Genomic DNA, 15387 nt, shown 5'->3' on the forward strand with positions numbered 1-15387 from the left:
TATATTGTTGTGGACAATGTTGGGCAGGGAAATTTGGGCTATCTGGTCAACCAGCATGGGTGCCTCTGTGGAGACTAAGCTAACCCAAAGCCCCTGCTGTGGCAGAGCTGCGCTTAGGGACAAGGCTCTTAAGTATTATGAGAGTGGGGTGAGGTGACACCTGATCCTTATGGTGAGAAGTTGAAATGGCTTATGATTTCCAGTGATGAACTCATTTGCTCGCTCAAGATAGAGTCTCGTGTAACCCAGGCTGACCTCGAACTCTATAGGCATCCAAGGATGGCCTTCAACTTCTAATCCCCTGCCTCCGCTTCCCCTGTGTGATTTGACAGGTGTAAGCCACTGTACCCGGCTGTGGTGAGTGTCTCTTTCTGTGTCCTCTCTGAGCCCTTGCTCACAGGAAGATGCCAGGCAGCCAGCCACCCTGGGACACTGTGCTGTGTATACTCCTGTTTGGGCTGCAGGCATCCTGTGGGGCCTATCTGTTAAGAACTTCTCAGCTCACCAGGCTGTCTTTTGTTCTCACCACAGGGGGCCTCCAGGCAGCTAGTGAAAATTAGTTTACCTCATTGCCTCAGCCAACCAGATGTGTGCATGAGAGCTTCCTCCTTTCCTCCTGGTATGAGAGAGGGCTGCTCTGTCCTGCTCCTACGGCAGGAGGAGGCTTTGGGGGACTGGGACAATGCGGAAAGTGTCCTAGGGTGGCTTATTTCCTAGTGTTCTGGGAAATGGAGGCTGGGGTGGGTTCTCTTGGTCATGATAAATCTCCTTAGCCCAGAACGGGTGGAACCATACTCATATAGGTCATCAGGTGGGCAGGGCCAAGGGTGACCGAGGGTGCAGGACACTGGACCTTCACTTCATGTTCTTCCTTCACCCTTTGCATTTACTTTTCCTTAGCTCAGGCCCCTTAGCTGGCAGAAAGAAAAAGGCAAGAATACAGCGAGATTCTGGGCAAACTGGCCAGACACAGAAGCAGTGCTGCAGTGGTGTGTCAGCATCTTAGCTGTTCACCGATCTACTGTTGGGACACACACGTTCTGTTTCTTCAGCATAAAATCCTGATTAGAGTCATGGAACCCAGGAGGACCCATCTCCCCTGAGGGCCCATAGGGGCAACCCCCATTGCTGTCTCTACCAGGTATGGTGGAGGTGACAGGGGTGTGGTGGCCTCCTACAACAGTTTATGCTTTCTGTCCTCGTGGGTGTCGGATCCCCCGGGGTTACCTGGTTGAAAGCATCAGACTACAAGTCTAGATGTCGGTGACAATTGCTTTTGGGCCGCAAGGCTTTCTGCCAGAAGCCAACGGACCCATAGAGCTGGAAGAAATCAGTTCAGGTCCCCTTGGAAGGGACCTGGTGCCAGCCTGCTACTCAAATGGGGCCACCTCCTCCATCCTGCACCTTGGCACCCTAGCTCTCTGCCTACCTAGCCAGGGCAAACGTGCTAGTACACACAGGGTGAGGCACACCGAGACCACTGGAACATGATGACTGAATTAGCTGTGTCCTCTGGCTCCGTTCCCAAGCTCACATTTTCCAAACCCTGAGCGACGAAGGACTTTGCCTTTCCCTCTACCCCCCCTTTCCCCACAAGCTCTCTGCACAGATTTCCTTTGCTGCTGTGCTGCAGGGGCCTCTCTGCCCCTCCCTCTCCTGCATCCCATCTATTTCTCGGCTGGTTGTTCATATCCCCCCACCCCTGCACAGCTCCACCACATCATTGGGAAGAATGGGTCCTGCGTGCTTGTTTGTTTTTGAATAGGCAATACACACACACACAATGCAGTGGTCCAGTCAAAAGGAATAATAGAGGGAAATAAGTCTCTCTCCTCCCCCAGACAGCCGATTCCCTGGCCAGCAGCAGCTGTCGCTGCCAGCCCTAGAGATGCTGCTGGCCTGTAAAATAGAGATGCACCTCGTATTAGTGACATTTACAGCATCCCATCGAGAGCAGGCATTGTTGTGAGCCCTTTCCACATATAAATTTATGAAAAATTTTACAGGCCTCTACCCTTTTCCCTTCCCTTCTCGTCTACCTCCTTCCCTCCCTCTCATTGTGTTTCTAGCTCTCTCTCTATCTTCTTTCCTTTCCTTTCCTTTCCTTTCCTTTTCCTTTCCTTTTCTTTCTTTTGTTGTTGTTGTTGTTGTTGTTTTTCGAGACAGGGTTTGGAGCCTGTCCTGGAACTCACTCTAGAGACCAGGCTGGCCTCGAACTCACAGAGATCCGCCTGCCTCTGCCTCCCGAGTGCTGGGGATTAAAGGTGTGGGCCATCACGGCCCGGCTTTCTTTCCTTTTCTCAGAGAGTGCAAGGAATTTGCCCAAGATCACACAGCAAGAGGGTGGGCTAGGACCATTCACTAGAAAAGGATACATGTGCCATTTTTACATCATAGTTTTGTTTGACTTAGGGGTTGATGTTTGTCCAGTGAGGGATGTAGTTCACTTGGTAGAATGTTTGGATGGTGTGCACGAAACCCCAGATTTGACCCCCAACACTGCCTAAACCCCTTGTGGTGGCGCATACCTGTAATAGTAGCACTTGGGAAATGGAGGCACAAAGATCAAAAGTTTAAGGTCATTCTCTGCTGCCTGGGAGGCTTGAAGTTAGCCTGAGCTGTATGAATCAGGAACAGCAATAACAAAACTGCCTTATTAGGCTTTTATGGGGGCGGAATGGTCAGTACTTCCTTTTAGTCACAGGCCCTCTTATTGTCCCCTGCAATTTGGGGTGTGTTTTCTGGAAGTTTGGCTTTGTTTCCTTTCCAGCTAGTACCCTGGGGAAACCTTCTGTGCTCTACCCAGCACCACACATGGCCCCTTGGAAGCACTTACTGCCACACTGACACCTGACTCTTCCACGAGGTAGGCACAGCTGTTGAGTAATGCAGGGTCAGAGCCTCCTTGCTGGGCCGAGCCTTGGTCTGCAGGCATGTGGAGGTGGCACATTCCTTTATAGAGAAGCTGCACTATCAGTATGAGGCCAGCCTTGCAGAATCGACTGGTTTTCTCTCTCTTCCTCGGGTTAATCCCAGTAGACCCTGGCAGCTGCTGTCCAAGATAGAGCGAACTTTGAAAGTGGCGAGATGAGATCGGAAGGTTACATTTGGCAAACATTGGAAACCACAGGAGGAAATGATGTCGCTGCTAGGGCTGCTCTCAGCCAGGGCACCTCCAGAATGGGATGCAACAGTCTTCTCCCAAAGCCCTTTTTATCTTTGGATTCCCAACTTGTTCAGCGCCGAACCCTGGCCCCTCAGACAGTCCTTCAGACCTGAGCCCCTCAGCCACAAAACCCTGGGCAGAGGACCTGGGTGCTGTTGACCCTGGAGTGAAGAGCAGAGTCAGGCCTGGCTGTGGCCATGGCCATGTGGATGGGCAGCATAGTCACAGGGCAAGTGGCTAGGGCCATTTCCTGTGACACAGGAACAGTAGGGAAAAAACACAGAGAGCCCAGAGCAGGCTGTTGGGAAGATGAAACAGAGCTGTCAGCAACCTTGCTGGTCCCCATTGGTCTCACTAAGCCTCTCCTTTATGCCAGTCTGTTTTGTGTTGTCCTATGAAAACACCTAAGCTGAGTAATTTCCAAAGTAAAAAGGCTTGGCTCCCAGTTCCGGCAGCTGCATGGTTTGAACAATATGACTCCAGTGTCCTGGCTAGGATACCTGGCTTCATCACAATGTGGCTAAGAGGCAGAGAGGGAACCAGCCACCCTGGTTCCCTGTAAAGGGAGTTGAGAACGATTCCATCCTGCAAGAAAGGCACGACTTGCTTGATTCACAGTGCCTCCATGATAAAAGCCTTGCACTTGGATCCCCCCCACACACACACCTTTTTTTTTTTTTTTTTTTTTGAGATAGGGTCTCTCTGTAGCCCTCCACGGCTGGCCTGGAACTCGCTATGTAGACCAAGACTCAAACTCACAGAGATCTGCCTGCCGAAGTGCTGGGATTAAAGACGCGTGCTGCCACACCTGGCACATTGGCCCCTTGTCTTAAAGTTCCACTACCCTTGCACCCTCATCCTCCAGGGGTCAGGCTTCTGGCACAAGCACACTGGGGGACACTCTCAAACCCAACCTGAACCATGGTTGATCCGGTGAGGTTGGGGATGATGCGTGCAATGCTTAGTAGCCACCATCAATGTGACTGGATTCAGAATCACCATGGAAACACACCTCTGGGTATGTCTGGGAAGGTGTTTTCAGAGGTTTAACCGAGGAAAGGAGACCCACCCTGAATGTGGGTGGCACCATCCCTGATTCCAGATGGAGTGCGAAAGGAGAGAGTTGGCTAAGACCAGCTTTAATTTCTTCCTGGTTTCTGACCAGGAACACAATGTGGCCATCTACCTCACGTCCTGCCTCCTCATCTTCTCTGCCCTGATGTCCTGTTCCCTCAAGCCGTGAGCCACGATGTACCCTCCCCTAAGTTGGCTTTTACCGGCTGTCCTGCCACAGTGGCAGAAAAGTACCCAGTGCACCTGGGTAGGCACATGAACGTTTTGATGAGCTGTGGCTCTGGTTTAGAGTGATAGTCACGTTGGGAGGCTCACTGTGTCTGTAGGGAGACTGCAGCCAGTTCGTCCCAGAAGTAAGCCTCCACAGGAGAAATGTCCGTGGGCCCTGAACTGCAGAGATGTAAGCCGGCAGAGTTGGGGAGCCTAAGGTTCAGGCCGTCTGTCTGACCCACCTGCAGGCAGACGCTCTGGGTCCCTGGATCCGTGGTCGAGATCTGTGTCATAGAAACAGGTGCTTTGTTCAAATCCTAGTGACAAGATTTGTCTGGAGCCGTTGAACTTCCCAAGTCTCGCACATCTCACTTGCAAACTGGGTTTGAGGTGCTGGTTCTGAGCTTGTGGGACTGTCACAGGAGCTGACAGAGGCCATACCAGGAAGGCAGTTTGCACAGTGCAGGCTCTCCAAAGGTGCTTGGTAGCAATCCTTAGTAGTTTAGAGAGCTGACGGCTTTGGGCATGCACGATTCCAGATTGACCATCGAAGCTAGATAGGTGAGTCTGCAGATGATGCAGAGAGGCTGTGGGATGAGGCCTCTGAGACCTTCAGAGACAAGAGATACTGAGCCAAGAGGGGATGGATGGATGGATAAATGGATGGATGGATGGATGGACACATAGATACATATGTACCTACCTACCTACCTACATATATATGTATATACACATACAGACATAGAGGGATACAGACACAGATAAATATAAATATAGAAACATATAAAATATAGACACAGACATATAGGAACATAATAGCTATGTAGATACACAGAGAAATAGATACATAAACTGATACATGCATAGATAACCACACACACACATACTTAACATATAGACAGATACACACATAGAAATATGTGGATACATAGTCTGGCTCTGGGGCAAGCTCCCTTCAGAAGGCTGCCTTGTAATTTGCCTTTAGGTACACATACTTCTAATATTTCTGAGCCACGCTGGGACTGTGATAAGACTCAGGCCTGAACTGGTTTGATAAAGTCCATCTTTTTTCCCTTAATAACAATTGTGATTGTGTCGGGAAATTAAAAGTAACAGTGGAGAGAGAGGAGTCTCCCCCAGCCTCTACAGCATGTGCAGCACTTGTCCTGCAGAGCTGTGTGTGTGTGTGTGTGTGTGTCTGTCTGTCTGTCTCCAGCCATCCATCTTGAGGACTGAGGCATCAGCAGGTCTGAGACCCTTCATGTGGACATAACTGTGTGTGTTTGTCTGTCTGTCTGTCTCCAGCCATCCATCTTGAGGACTGAGGCATCAGCAGGTCTGAGACCCTTCATGTGGACATAACTGTGTGGGGGTGATTATCATGGCTGTTTTTACTAACTGTTGCAAACACCTGCTCCCACGTTACTTGGGACATGGTTGGACTCACTTGGCTCTCTTCCCAGATGCCATTAGGGATACAGAAAAGGAGGTGGTCCATGGCCCCAGCAGTTCCAAGACTGTTTTTCATTCTGTTACTGGGTGCGTAAGCATGCCCACACCACCATATAATGCCTCATCCTCTCCAGGATTCGCTCCTCCCCTCTCTCCACTCACAGATTTTATCTGCCAGGTTTTTAATGGATGTCTATACCCCATGCTAAGGAGAGAGGCCCCTCTCCACTTCCTCCCATGGTGCAGTGAGGGCTGTACACCATGGGGCCCACAAACACAAGCTTTAGAGCCAAGATATCCTGGGGTTCAAAGTAAGTCTGGGTGTGGTGCTGCACACCTTTAATCCCAGCACTTAGGAGGCCAAAGTAGGTGGATCTCTGCGAGTTTGAGGCCAGCCTGGCCTACAGAGTGAGTTCCAGGCCAACTTCTAAGTAGCCTGCTAGGCTTTGCAGTCAGTGGCAGAAAAATGCAGCTGCACAGCATGTTTCTGGAAAGTGGGAGCTCTGGGAAACACACTGAAAAGAATTTGAGCAGCCTGAGAAAATGGGCTCATCCTCACCTGCTCCTGAGAGGCTCCGGGGTATCCCCGCTGTGAATGTCCTCTCTACCTTCCTCTCTGCTGTATTCTGCCCAGGGCATGGAGTCTTCATTCAGCAGCTGTGTTCAGTAAGACACGAACAACAGTACTTTTTATAGAAAGCAATAATAGTTTTTTTTTTTTTTCCTTTGTGATAAAGGAAAAAATCAATTTCAGGAAGAACTATGGTGTATTCAGAACAGGAACTTTGCGGGTTTGTCAGGGTGATGCTGAAATCCATTCACCTGTTCATCTGTTTACCTGCCCAGTATTCTTGGGTGCTCACTGTATCCTGGACCATTGGGGTGTTCTTGAGTGCTCCCTCTGGACTGCACTGTTGGGGACACTTTTCTAGGGCAGCTTCTGTTCTCACAGCAGGAGGCAGAGTGTTGACAAGCAAGTGCACTTGGGAAATGGGGGTCTCTGGAGGCAGGTACAGAAGGGAAAGGCCAGTGACTGGGGGAGGGAGTCCCAGTTTAGATGGGAGGATGGTTGAGTGAAGACACAAGATTGCATGAGGCAGCGGGGGCTTGCACACGACAGTCGAGAACATTTTAGAAAATAGGACGTGAAGGCTGCCCTTAACGCCAGCGAAGACTAGAGGACCACGCATAGTTTGAGGCCAGCCTGGTTTGCGTAGCGAGTTCCAGGCAGGCAGGATGACAGGGTGAAGCCCCGCCGCCACATGTGGCGCGTGGGGTGCTAGGTTGGTAGTCCAGTTGTAAACTACTTGCTCAGCATTTGCAAAGCTCTTGAGTTTGATCCCTGATACCAAATATACATGAGGGGTGGTGAACACCTGCAATGCTAACAAATGGGAGGTTGAGGCAGGAGAATCAGGAGATCGCGGTTATGCTCAGCTACCTAAGGAATTTGAGCATAACCCTAGCTGCATGCAATCTTATTGCCCCAAAAGAAACAGAAGAATGGAAGGAATGAAAGAAGGAGGGAAGGAGGGAAAATAAAATGAATGAATCAATCAATCAATCAATCAAACTATGAGGGCCCCAAGGCAGCCACCTGCTCGGCATGAGGAAATGCTGTTTGGCCAAGGCACAGTAGGCTAGATGTCTAGCATTGCCCCCAACACTGTGACTAATAGCCATTGTCCAGATGCAGGGTTTAGGAGTTCTTACGGGACATGGGATTCCAGATGCCTGAACTCAGCCATCTTCCTGCCTGGGCCTCCTGCTAGCTTGAACAGCAGTCAGGTACCACTGTGACACAGGGGTGTTTCATGATTCAGGCATGGTTATTCATCGGCCTAGCTGCATGGAACAGGCCTTGGATTTGCTCATTGGATCTTGGGTTCAGGATGTTACCAAAGACAGGACACTGGGAGGCACCACATGACATCCCCTCCCATCACTCATTGGGTACTTGCTGAGTGACCACAAAAGCCCGGAAGGAGGCTGGACATAGAAATGAAGAATCATATGCAGTTCCTGTCTTAGCATAACAGCAGAGGACTTACAGTGTGTCTAGAATGGTGCGTGCGTGCGTGCGTGCGTGCGTGTGTGTGTGTGGTGTATGTATGCATTCGTGTACAGAGGCCCTGCAAAGAGGGGACGAAGTTCTGAACCCTTGCTATGACAAACCCTAAGGTGAGCTGTAGGGACCACAGAGCAGGCCATCAACCCAGGTCCACATCACAGGAGCCCTCTGAGAACATGGAGCACAGAGTAAGGGGCTGGGCAGGCTACAGAGATGGAGTGCTAGACTCTTGTCCTGGGGGGGGATGTACTGTAAGATAAATAGAAAGCTTTCTCTGGCTGCCTCCCACAGAGCTTGCCATGCTGCTTTTCATTTTGCTACTTAGCACCAAGGAAAAAAAATAAAGACTTAGGGTGAGTTATACAATTCATCTTAATGTCACACAAAACCTGTTTGAAGTGCAATTACTGGGGCAGTTAGCGCACACGCAAAACCCTGAAATTAGACAACCTGTGTTTTACTGCTGGCTTCCAGAGGTGCTGTGAGTGGGCCAAAGAGACCAGACTCCAGCCAGGCTCAGGCAGGTTAAAAGGAAAAAGAGAAGCAGGCTGTCCCTCATCCCATCCCTGCCCAGGACCACCCGCGAAGCCAGGTTGCCAGCATGTGCATGATCAGGCCTGATGGCAGCTGTTCGGCTCTTAGCAAATGCTAGACTGCCACGCTTCACACTGGCCAGGTGTCCCCTTCACTGAGAGCCCCCACCTTTGAGCAGACAGACAACTGCAGCTGTCCATCTCTAGCCCTGGGCATCAAGACCTGCTTGGTACCTGGGGCAGGGATGGCCCAGAGTGTCAGTCCTGCCAAGATTCAGTCTCCAGCTGGCCACCCACACCAGGTATACTACAGTACTGCAGCCCAAGGTCCCTGGGCAGGGGTGGGATGAGGGACAGCCACCATGTTCCAGCCTGAGACAACACAGGATACACAGATCTGACTCTGGTGTTCTCTACCAGAGGTGGAGGGCTGCATAAGTCTAAGCAAGGCTTAACCTGGGCCCAAGGGAGAGGGAAGTGGGGGCGCAGACGGCCCAGAGATGGAAGCAGGCTTCCATGTAAATTCAGACATCACAAAACAGAGTTGGGTAAAATGATGAAGACTTTCAAGATGGTACATGGGAGCCAGCCATGGTGGCACACACCTGTAATCCCAGAACCTGGGAGGCTGAGGCAGGAAGATTTTGAGTTTGAGGTCAACTGAGGCTGTATGATGAACAGCACTCGAGAGGCAGAGGCAGATGGATCTCTGTGAGTTTGAGGTCAGCCTGGTCTACAGAGTGAGATCCAGGAAAGGCGCAGAGCTACACAGAGAAACCCTGTCTCGAAAAACCAAAAAAAAAAAAAAAAAAAAAAAAGAGAAAGAAACTATCTCAAAACAAACAGAAAATACCGCATATGGGCACTCTGCTCCAAAGGAATGGGACCCTATGGGACTGCATTGGTCACATGTCCACAGAGTTGGTGCTAGGTAGAAGAGCTGAGGGACATGATGTGACAATTTCCTTTGGGTCAGAGTTGGGGCACTTGTATCATAGAGAAGCAGGCTAATGTACAGTCATGTGTGGATGGTCTTGTTCCCCGAATGGCCTGTCCCCACTCCAGAAGCACAGACCCTGTTCCCTCCGTCTCCTGGTGCTTTTCCCGGGTGAACTGACATAGTTCTCCATATCCCCGTGAGGCAGGCGCCTACCAGCTCCTGTCTCAGGAGAGGAAGCTAGGACCTAAAGGGGCAAAATGACTGAATCAGCCAGGGTCTACACTCCAGCAGCAGCCACCGATCCCTGTCACAGCCCCGTGTCCTACTCTCCACCCTCTTCGTCCTGGCCCTGTCTTTGTGTTCGCCTCTTCCTAGACGAGGGCCCCGTGGGTGCCTCCTCTCCCCTGCTTTCCTGCACGGCACCGCATTTTATTGAACTGTGTTTCAGACGGTCACACTACAGCCGCGCAGCTAACATCTGCCTTGCGCTTCTGTTGTGTTTGTTGACTGGGATAAAAGGCAGAGGCGTCTATGAAAGGGGCCTAGCTAAACAGATCGCCGCAAAATAGAAGCTCCTCCTTCTGTGACAGCCTCTCCCCTCCACCCGCCCCCGAAAAGAAACGGTGTAGATGGGAAGCCATTGAAGGGAACTCTTAAAAATTGCCATAGCTGTTCACAGTTGCCTTCTGGCGGGGATGCAGGCAGAGAACTCCATTTTCTTAAAGGGGCAGGCCACTGGGAGTTGGACTGTGCTCCAGTTAAGTATATGAGCCACACAAATTGGACTTGGTGGTTTTTTTTTTTTCTTCTTTTTCTTCTGTTGTTTTGGGGAGGTCACAAGGGTCAGGAGTACACCTGGGAGGATTGGGAAGTGAATGTGATGAGGTGTATTATGTGAAGTTTCTAAATAATCAATACAAACATTAAAACAAATAGAAGCCTCTCAGGTTAGCCAGGGTATAGAGCATTCCCAGTGTCTTGCAAGGTCCCCTCCAAGTCAAAGGCTGGAAAAAATCTCAAGTGTGGCATGTAGTGGTAGGGAAATTCTCAAAACACAACAGGCAGAGGGAGCCCCCCCCCCTTTCTTTCTTGTTGACTCAGGGCCTCCCTATGTAGTTCTGGCTGTCTTTGAACTCACAGAGATCCACTTGCCTCAGCTTCCACCCTGGTCCATCTCTCAGTGTTGTCTCGGCCTCCTGATGAGGGTCCTCTCCACAGGTCACTGGTCAGCCTCACAGTGATCACTCCAGGGCAGGAGCCTACTCACATCTGGTTGGTAGTGGCTGGGTGAGGAACAAGGACACATGACAGAACTGGGCTGTTCCAGCAGTCCTGGAGCAAAGAGGGCCTTGAAGAAAGGTCTTGACCCTTCTGGTCCCACATCCTGACACATCCCACAGGCCTGTCTGAGGGAGCCATCACACCTAGATCTTTGGGTCCCAGCTCCTGTCAGGAGAGCCTCCCACAGAGCCAAAGTGGGGGTGCCTCTGCTGGAATAATGGCAGAAGGCCCTGGGCAGTGGTGGGGGCAAACAGACCTGGAGCCATCCTCTTGGGGCCTCCCTATGGGGCAGGGTCATTCTCGCTGTCCTCCCGGCCCTAGCGCTGGTGGCAATCCTGGTGGTCTCTGGGCAGGCCCCCTCCCCCCCCCCCCAACTTTTCTTCCTTCCCTCCTGTGGCAGAACTCCACCTGGAAGGGAACTGCCTCCATCGCCTCCCCAACGAGGTCAGCGGCCTGCAGCACCTCAAGGCCATCGACCTGTCCCGGAACCAGTTCCAAGACTTCCCGGAGCAGCTGACCACCTTGCCTGAACTGGAGACCATCAACCTGGAGGAGAACGAGATTGTAGGTGAGTGTGGCGACTGCTGTCAGAGGCTCTGCAGAGCGTGGAGGGAGCGCTGGGGTCTCTTCTTTGTGGGCACAAGGCAGGCTTGACTTTGCCAGGCCAGGACGCCTGAGCAGACAATGAGCCTGGGATGATAACCCCTGCCCAGCCCTGCCACCTGCCAGGTGCCAGCTGAGGCCCTCACTTCCGTCAGCCTGAGCTTCCCCCGTAGCACAGGCCTGAACCTCTCAGGACAGTGTGGGCCTCAAGCCCCGTCTCCCTAGATTTCCATGTGCCACCCTAGGCTGTCTCCAGTCCCCTTCAGCCACAAGCCCCTTTACACTGAGCCCTACTTCAATCTTCTGTCTTCACAGCAAGTAGGGGGCGGGGCAAGCCGGTCATGCTTAGAACAGTCACTCAGGGCCCCCACTGTGAGGACATGTCAGCTGGGTTCTGCTAAGGTTTAGAGTGTGCCCTCCCTCCTGTCAGTTATAGTGCCTGTCTGTCACACCAGGACCTCACAGAACGGAGTGTCCTCTCCAGCTAGGAGCCTGATGTCCCCAGAGAGAGCAGATGCTCACTGGTCCCTTCATGTCCTCATCTCCCTGGCTCTTCGTTCCACTGGCCCCATCTCACCCTCTCACGGCCCCATCTCACCCTCTCACTGTGTCCCTGTCATGACGGCTGTTCTTCTGGTGGCAGCCACGTTACCTCCAGCCCCCTTCAATTCCACTCTGATTTTTCCCAAGTGTTTTTTATGGTCCTTTAAGCCACTCGATTAAAAGCAATGGCCTTTGGAGTGGTTTGGGCTGCAGCAGGGGAATGCCTGGTGCTCAATACTTGCCTTGTGTGGTAGTAAGTGCCTGTATATCCAGGATGCTATGGGCAAGACTTTCTGACCTGGCCAGGTTGGGAAGAGGTGAAACCAGCTGACCTTCCCAGTTTCTAGGTCTGTTGTTTTGTTACTGTTATTTTTTAATTTTAAATTACATTGATTTATTTATTGTGTGTATGTGTTCGTGTGTGTGTGTGTGCGTGTGTGTGTGTGTGTGTGTGTGTGTGTGTGTGTGTATAGGCGCGTGCTGGCGCTGGCCACAGAGTATATGTGGAGGTCAGAAGACAACTTACAGGAATCAAGTTCTCTCGTTCTCTCCTTCTACTGTGTGCATTTTGGGGATTGAACTCAGGTCATCAGGCTTGGCAGCAGGTGCCTTCACCAGTGGAGTCGTCTCACTGTGCCCCGCCCCAGCTCTGTTCTCTGACCCATGAGTAAAATGAGCTCCTAAGTGTTACGAGAGAGCATTAGCTTGCATAGAGACACTGCCCAAGAAAAACACACGATTGTGAACCTCAGCCCAGTGTCTGTTGTGAGGGTCTCCCCCACAGGCCTCAGAGAAGCCTTTGGCCAGGGTCACTCTCAAGGCCGGGGGTCCCTGAGCAGTCTGGCCTGACTTGGCTCACTAGTCCCTTGGTCCTCTGTGTCATCTCTAAGCAGAAAGAGCTTCCCCCGGGTGCCCTATCACAGCGAGATCTCCCGGCTGTGCCGTCCCAGTCACCCAAGCTGCGCTGAGCTCTCTGTCTGTCTCGTACTCCCGGCGGCTCTGCCTTTCACTGGCCCCTCTCTTCCTGTACCTCTGCTTCTTCCTGCCGCTGATCCAAGTGAGCCAGTCACCGGGCAAGGGCTCCTGTGGTCAGTGCCAAGTCCAGAGCTGAGCAGGTGGGCCAGGACAAGGTTCTGGGCAGCTCCCTGAATGAAAGTGATATGGAGTCAGTGGCCACCTGGTTCTTGGGTCGTCTCTGACTACCCCAGAAGGTGGTCAGAGATGAGAAAGGAAAAAAAGCGTCTTCCAAGCTTGAGGGAAGACTAAATGTCTGCTGCAGCCCTTAAAGTGACTGTCACTACGTCAGGCAAGATCTGGGGTCCAGACACTTCCATATTCCTCTCCCTCAGAGCAGCGCCACAGCAAGGACGAGCCACATTGGCTCACTGTCACACACACACACACACACACACACACACACACACATGACTGCCTTTCTAGGGAATGCCGATAATAACTTGTCACATGTGCTTACAGCTTAGCAAATCCGTGATGCGTATCCTCACTTGATACGTGGAGAAACTGAGGCTCTAAGAGGTCCTCCTAGCCTCTGTGGCCAAGTTCCTGTTGCACACTTAGCCAGGTAAAAGGGAGCTCGGTGCCCAAGCTGTTTCCTAGTCAGTGTAAGCCCTAGTCCGAGGCCAATGCTGGGGAATACAGAGATGGGTGGGGAGGGAGCTGTCTCTATCCAGCAAAGACCCTGCTTGTCCCCAAGCAGCAGCAGCTCTAGCCGGTGCCCAGGTAACCTCAGGTAGTCATCAGACTGCTGCAGGAGACTTGACCGTTCTCAACTAGAGAGAGGGAATGGACCGAAGCAGCCATCGTACCCTGCTGAGTTGCCCCCCCACCCCGTTCTCCCTGGTCCCTTCTAGTTACCCAGTGGCTGTTCTGCTTCCAAATCAATGGGAAGGACACACCACATCCTCCTCCATAGCCCTTCTGGAGTGAGACAAGCCCCGGAGTAGGCGGGGGACTGTCGCCAGTGAACACAAGGACCGTTCATCCTTCAGTGGGAAGAGCTTTGTGCTGTTCGCCAGCTCCAGTTCATCTCCCACTGGACTGTAATTATAGTCAGAGCTTAGACTATCTTCAGAGTGACTCAGTTCCCCTTAGAACTTTAAAGCGGTGTTGGATAAAATAAAGCCAAATTTTTATGAGAAGTGGCTTTCTAAAAAACCTTTTGCCATGGGATTTTTATTACATTAATGAAGAGTTCAGGGAACAACTTGCAGAAGTTGGTTCTCTCGTGCCTGGCGTAGTGGTGCATGTCTTTAATCCTAGCACTTGGGAGGTAGAGGTAGGCAGATTTCCAAGTTTGAGACCAGCCTGGTTTAACATAGTGAGTTCTAGGACAGCCAGGGCTGTATAGAGAACTTGTCTCCAAAAAAAAAAAAAAAAGGAAAGGAAAAGGAAAAATGAAGGGAGGGAAAAGAAAAGAAAAGAAGTTGATTCTCTCCTCCACCCTGTGGGTCCTGGGAATCAAACCCAGGTTGCCAGGGTTGGTGGCAAGCCCCTTCACCCTCTGAGCCGTCTCGTCCACCCCAGAAATAACCTTGAGATTTCTCAGTTACTGTAAAGCTTTCTTTTTACTGTGCAAACAGAGTGAGCTCTGAACCAGCTGTAAGTTTTTGGGGGAACATTGCCACCCCCACCCCTGAGGGGCTTCCCCTCCCTGGGCCTCCTCTACAGGCCCTGGAAGACTGGCATGTGTAGCGTCCATGGTCAGTTCACCCACTCTGTTCTTCCAGCTAGTGCTGCCCTCTGATTCTGCTCCACACTTTGGCCTCTTCTGGGGTGAGAGGAAGAGTTGGGGGTGGCATTTCATGGAGAGAAGAAGTCCTGGGCCCTCTGCAGGGCATGCCAATTGGGAGGGAGAGGGATACCCTGTTTGCTTTCTGAGGCCCACATGGGGTGCCCCGTGTCCTTGGTGGCTTCTGGTGGCGAGTGTCCTTGGGCATCGTGGCTCTGAGGCGTGTTGTGCAGACAGTCTCTAGGCTGTGACCCTGCTTCTCTGTGCTCTCTCCTCTGTTATAGCCACCTGCCCAGCTACCCCCTGGGCACTGCACACCGGCTACCCCCTGGGCACTGCACGCCGGCTACCCTCTGGGCACTGCATGCCGCGTCTGCAGCTCGCTGGCAGGAAAGCACAACCACAGCACAGAGCAGGGATTTGGAGGCCTCAAAATGCCTCTAAAGTCCCCAAGACCAAGTCGGGCTGATTATTTCAGTTGCAGGCTGTGATCCACTGGGGAGCTGTACTGGTAAATTTGTGGGTTGAGACCAGCAATCTATTTGATAGAGTAGAAAATATCAGGGTACATACCTCATGAAACCCAGTCAGTTGTTACCTCGTGACTTTTAATTTTAGTTTTACGGTGTGTACACTCAGGTGTCTATTTGGGGTCATGGCGAAAGATTATGTTCCTTACCCTGGTCATAATAAAAAACCACTAGGGCTGTTAAGATGTAATATGCTTGCCACCCCAGCTGGCGAGTTTACCTGGGAACCCACATA

The 15387-nt window shown here is 51.6% G+C and overlaps 1 protein-coding gene across 1 annotated transcript in view; it reads left to right on the forward strand.

Moving 5' to 3' along the window:
- The window catches only part of Lrrc20 (leucine rich repeat containing 20), a 77826-nt gene extending 62713 nt beyond the window's left edge, over positions 1 to 15113 (forward strand). Inside the window, exons 4-6 of the mRNA XM_036167162.1 lie at positions 11128 to 11295; positions 12797 to 12930; positions 14907 to 15113. Of these exons, the coding sequence (XP_036023055.1) occupies positions 11128 to 11295; positions 12797 to 12930; positions 14907 to 15113 (509 nt within the window). The remainder of the gene's footprint in view (positions 1 to 11127; positions 11296 to 12796; positions 12931 to 14906) is intronic.
- Positions 15114 to 15387: the final 274 nt, after the last annotated feature.

Source organism: Onychomys torridus, chromosome 18 (genome assembly GCF_903995425.1).
Source record: "Onychomys torridus chromosome 18, mOncTor1.1, whole genome shotgun sequence".
In the NCBI taxonomy this organism is placed as follows: Eukaryota; Metazoa; Chordata; class Mammalia; order Rodentia; family Cricetidae; genus Onychomys; species Onychomys torridus.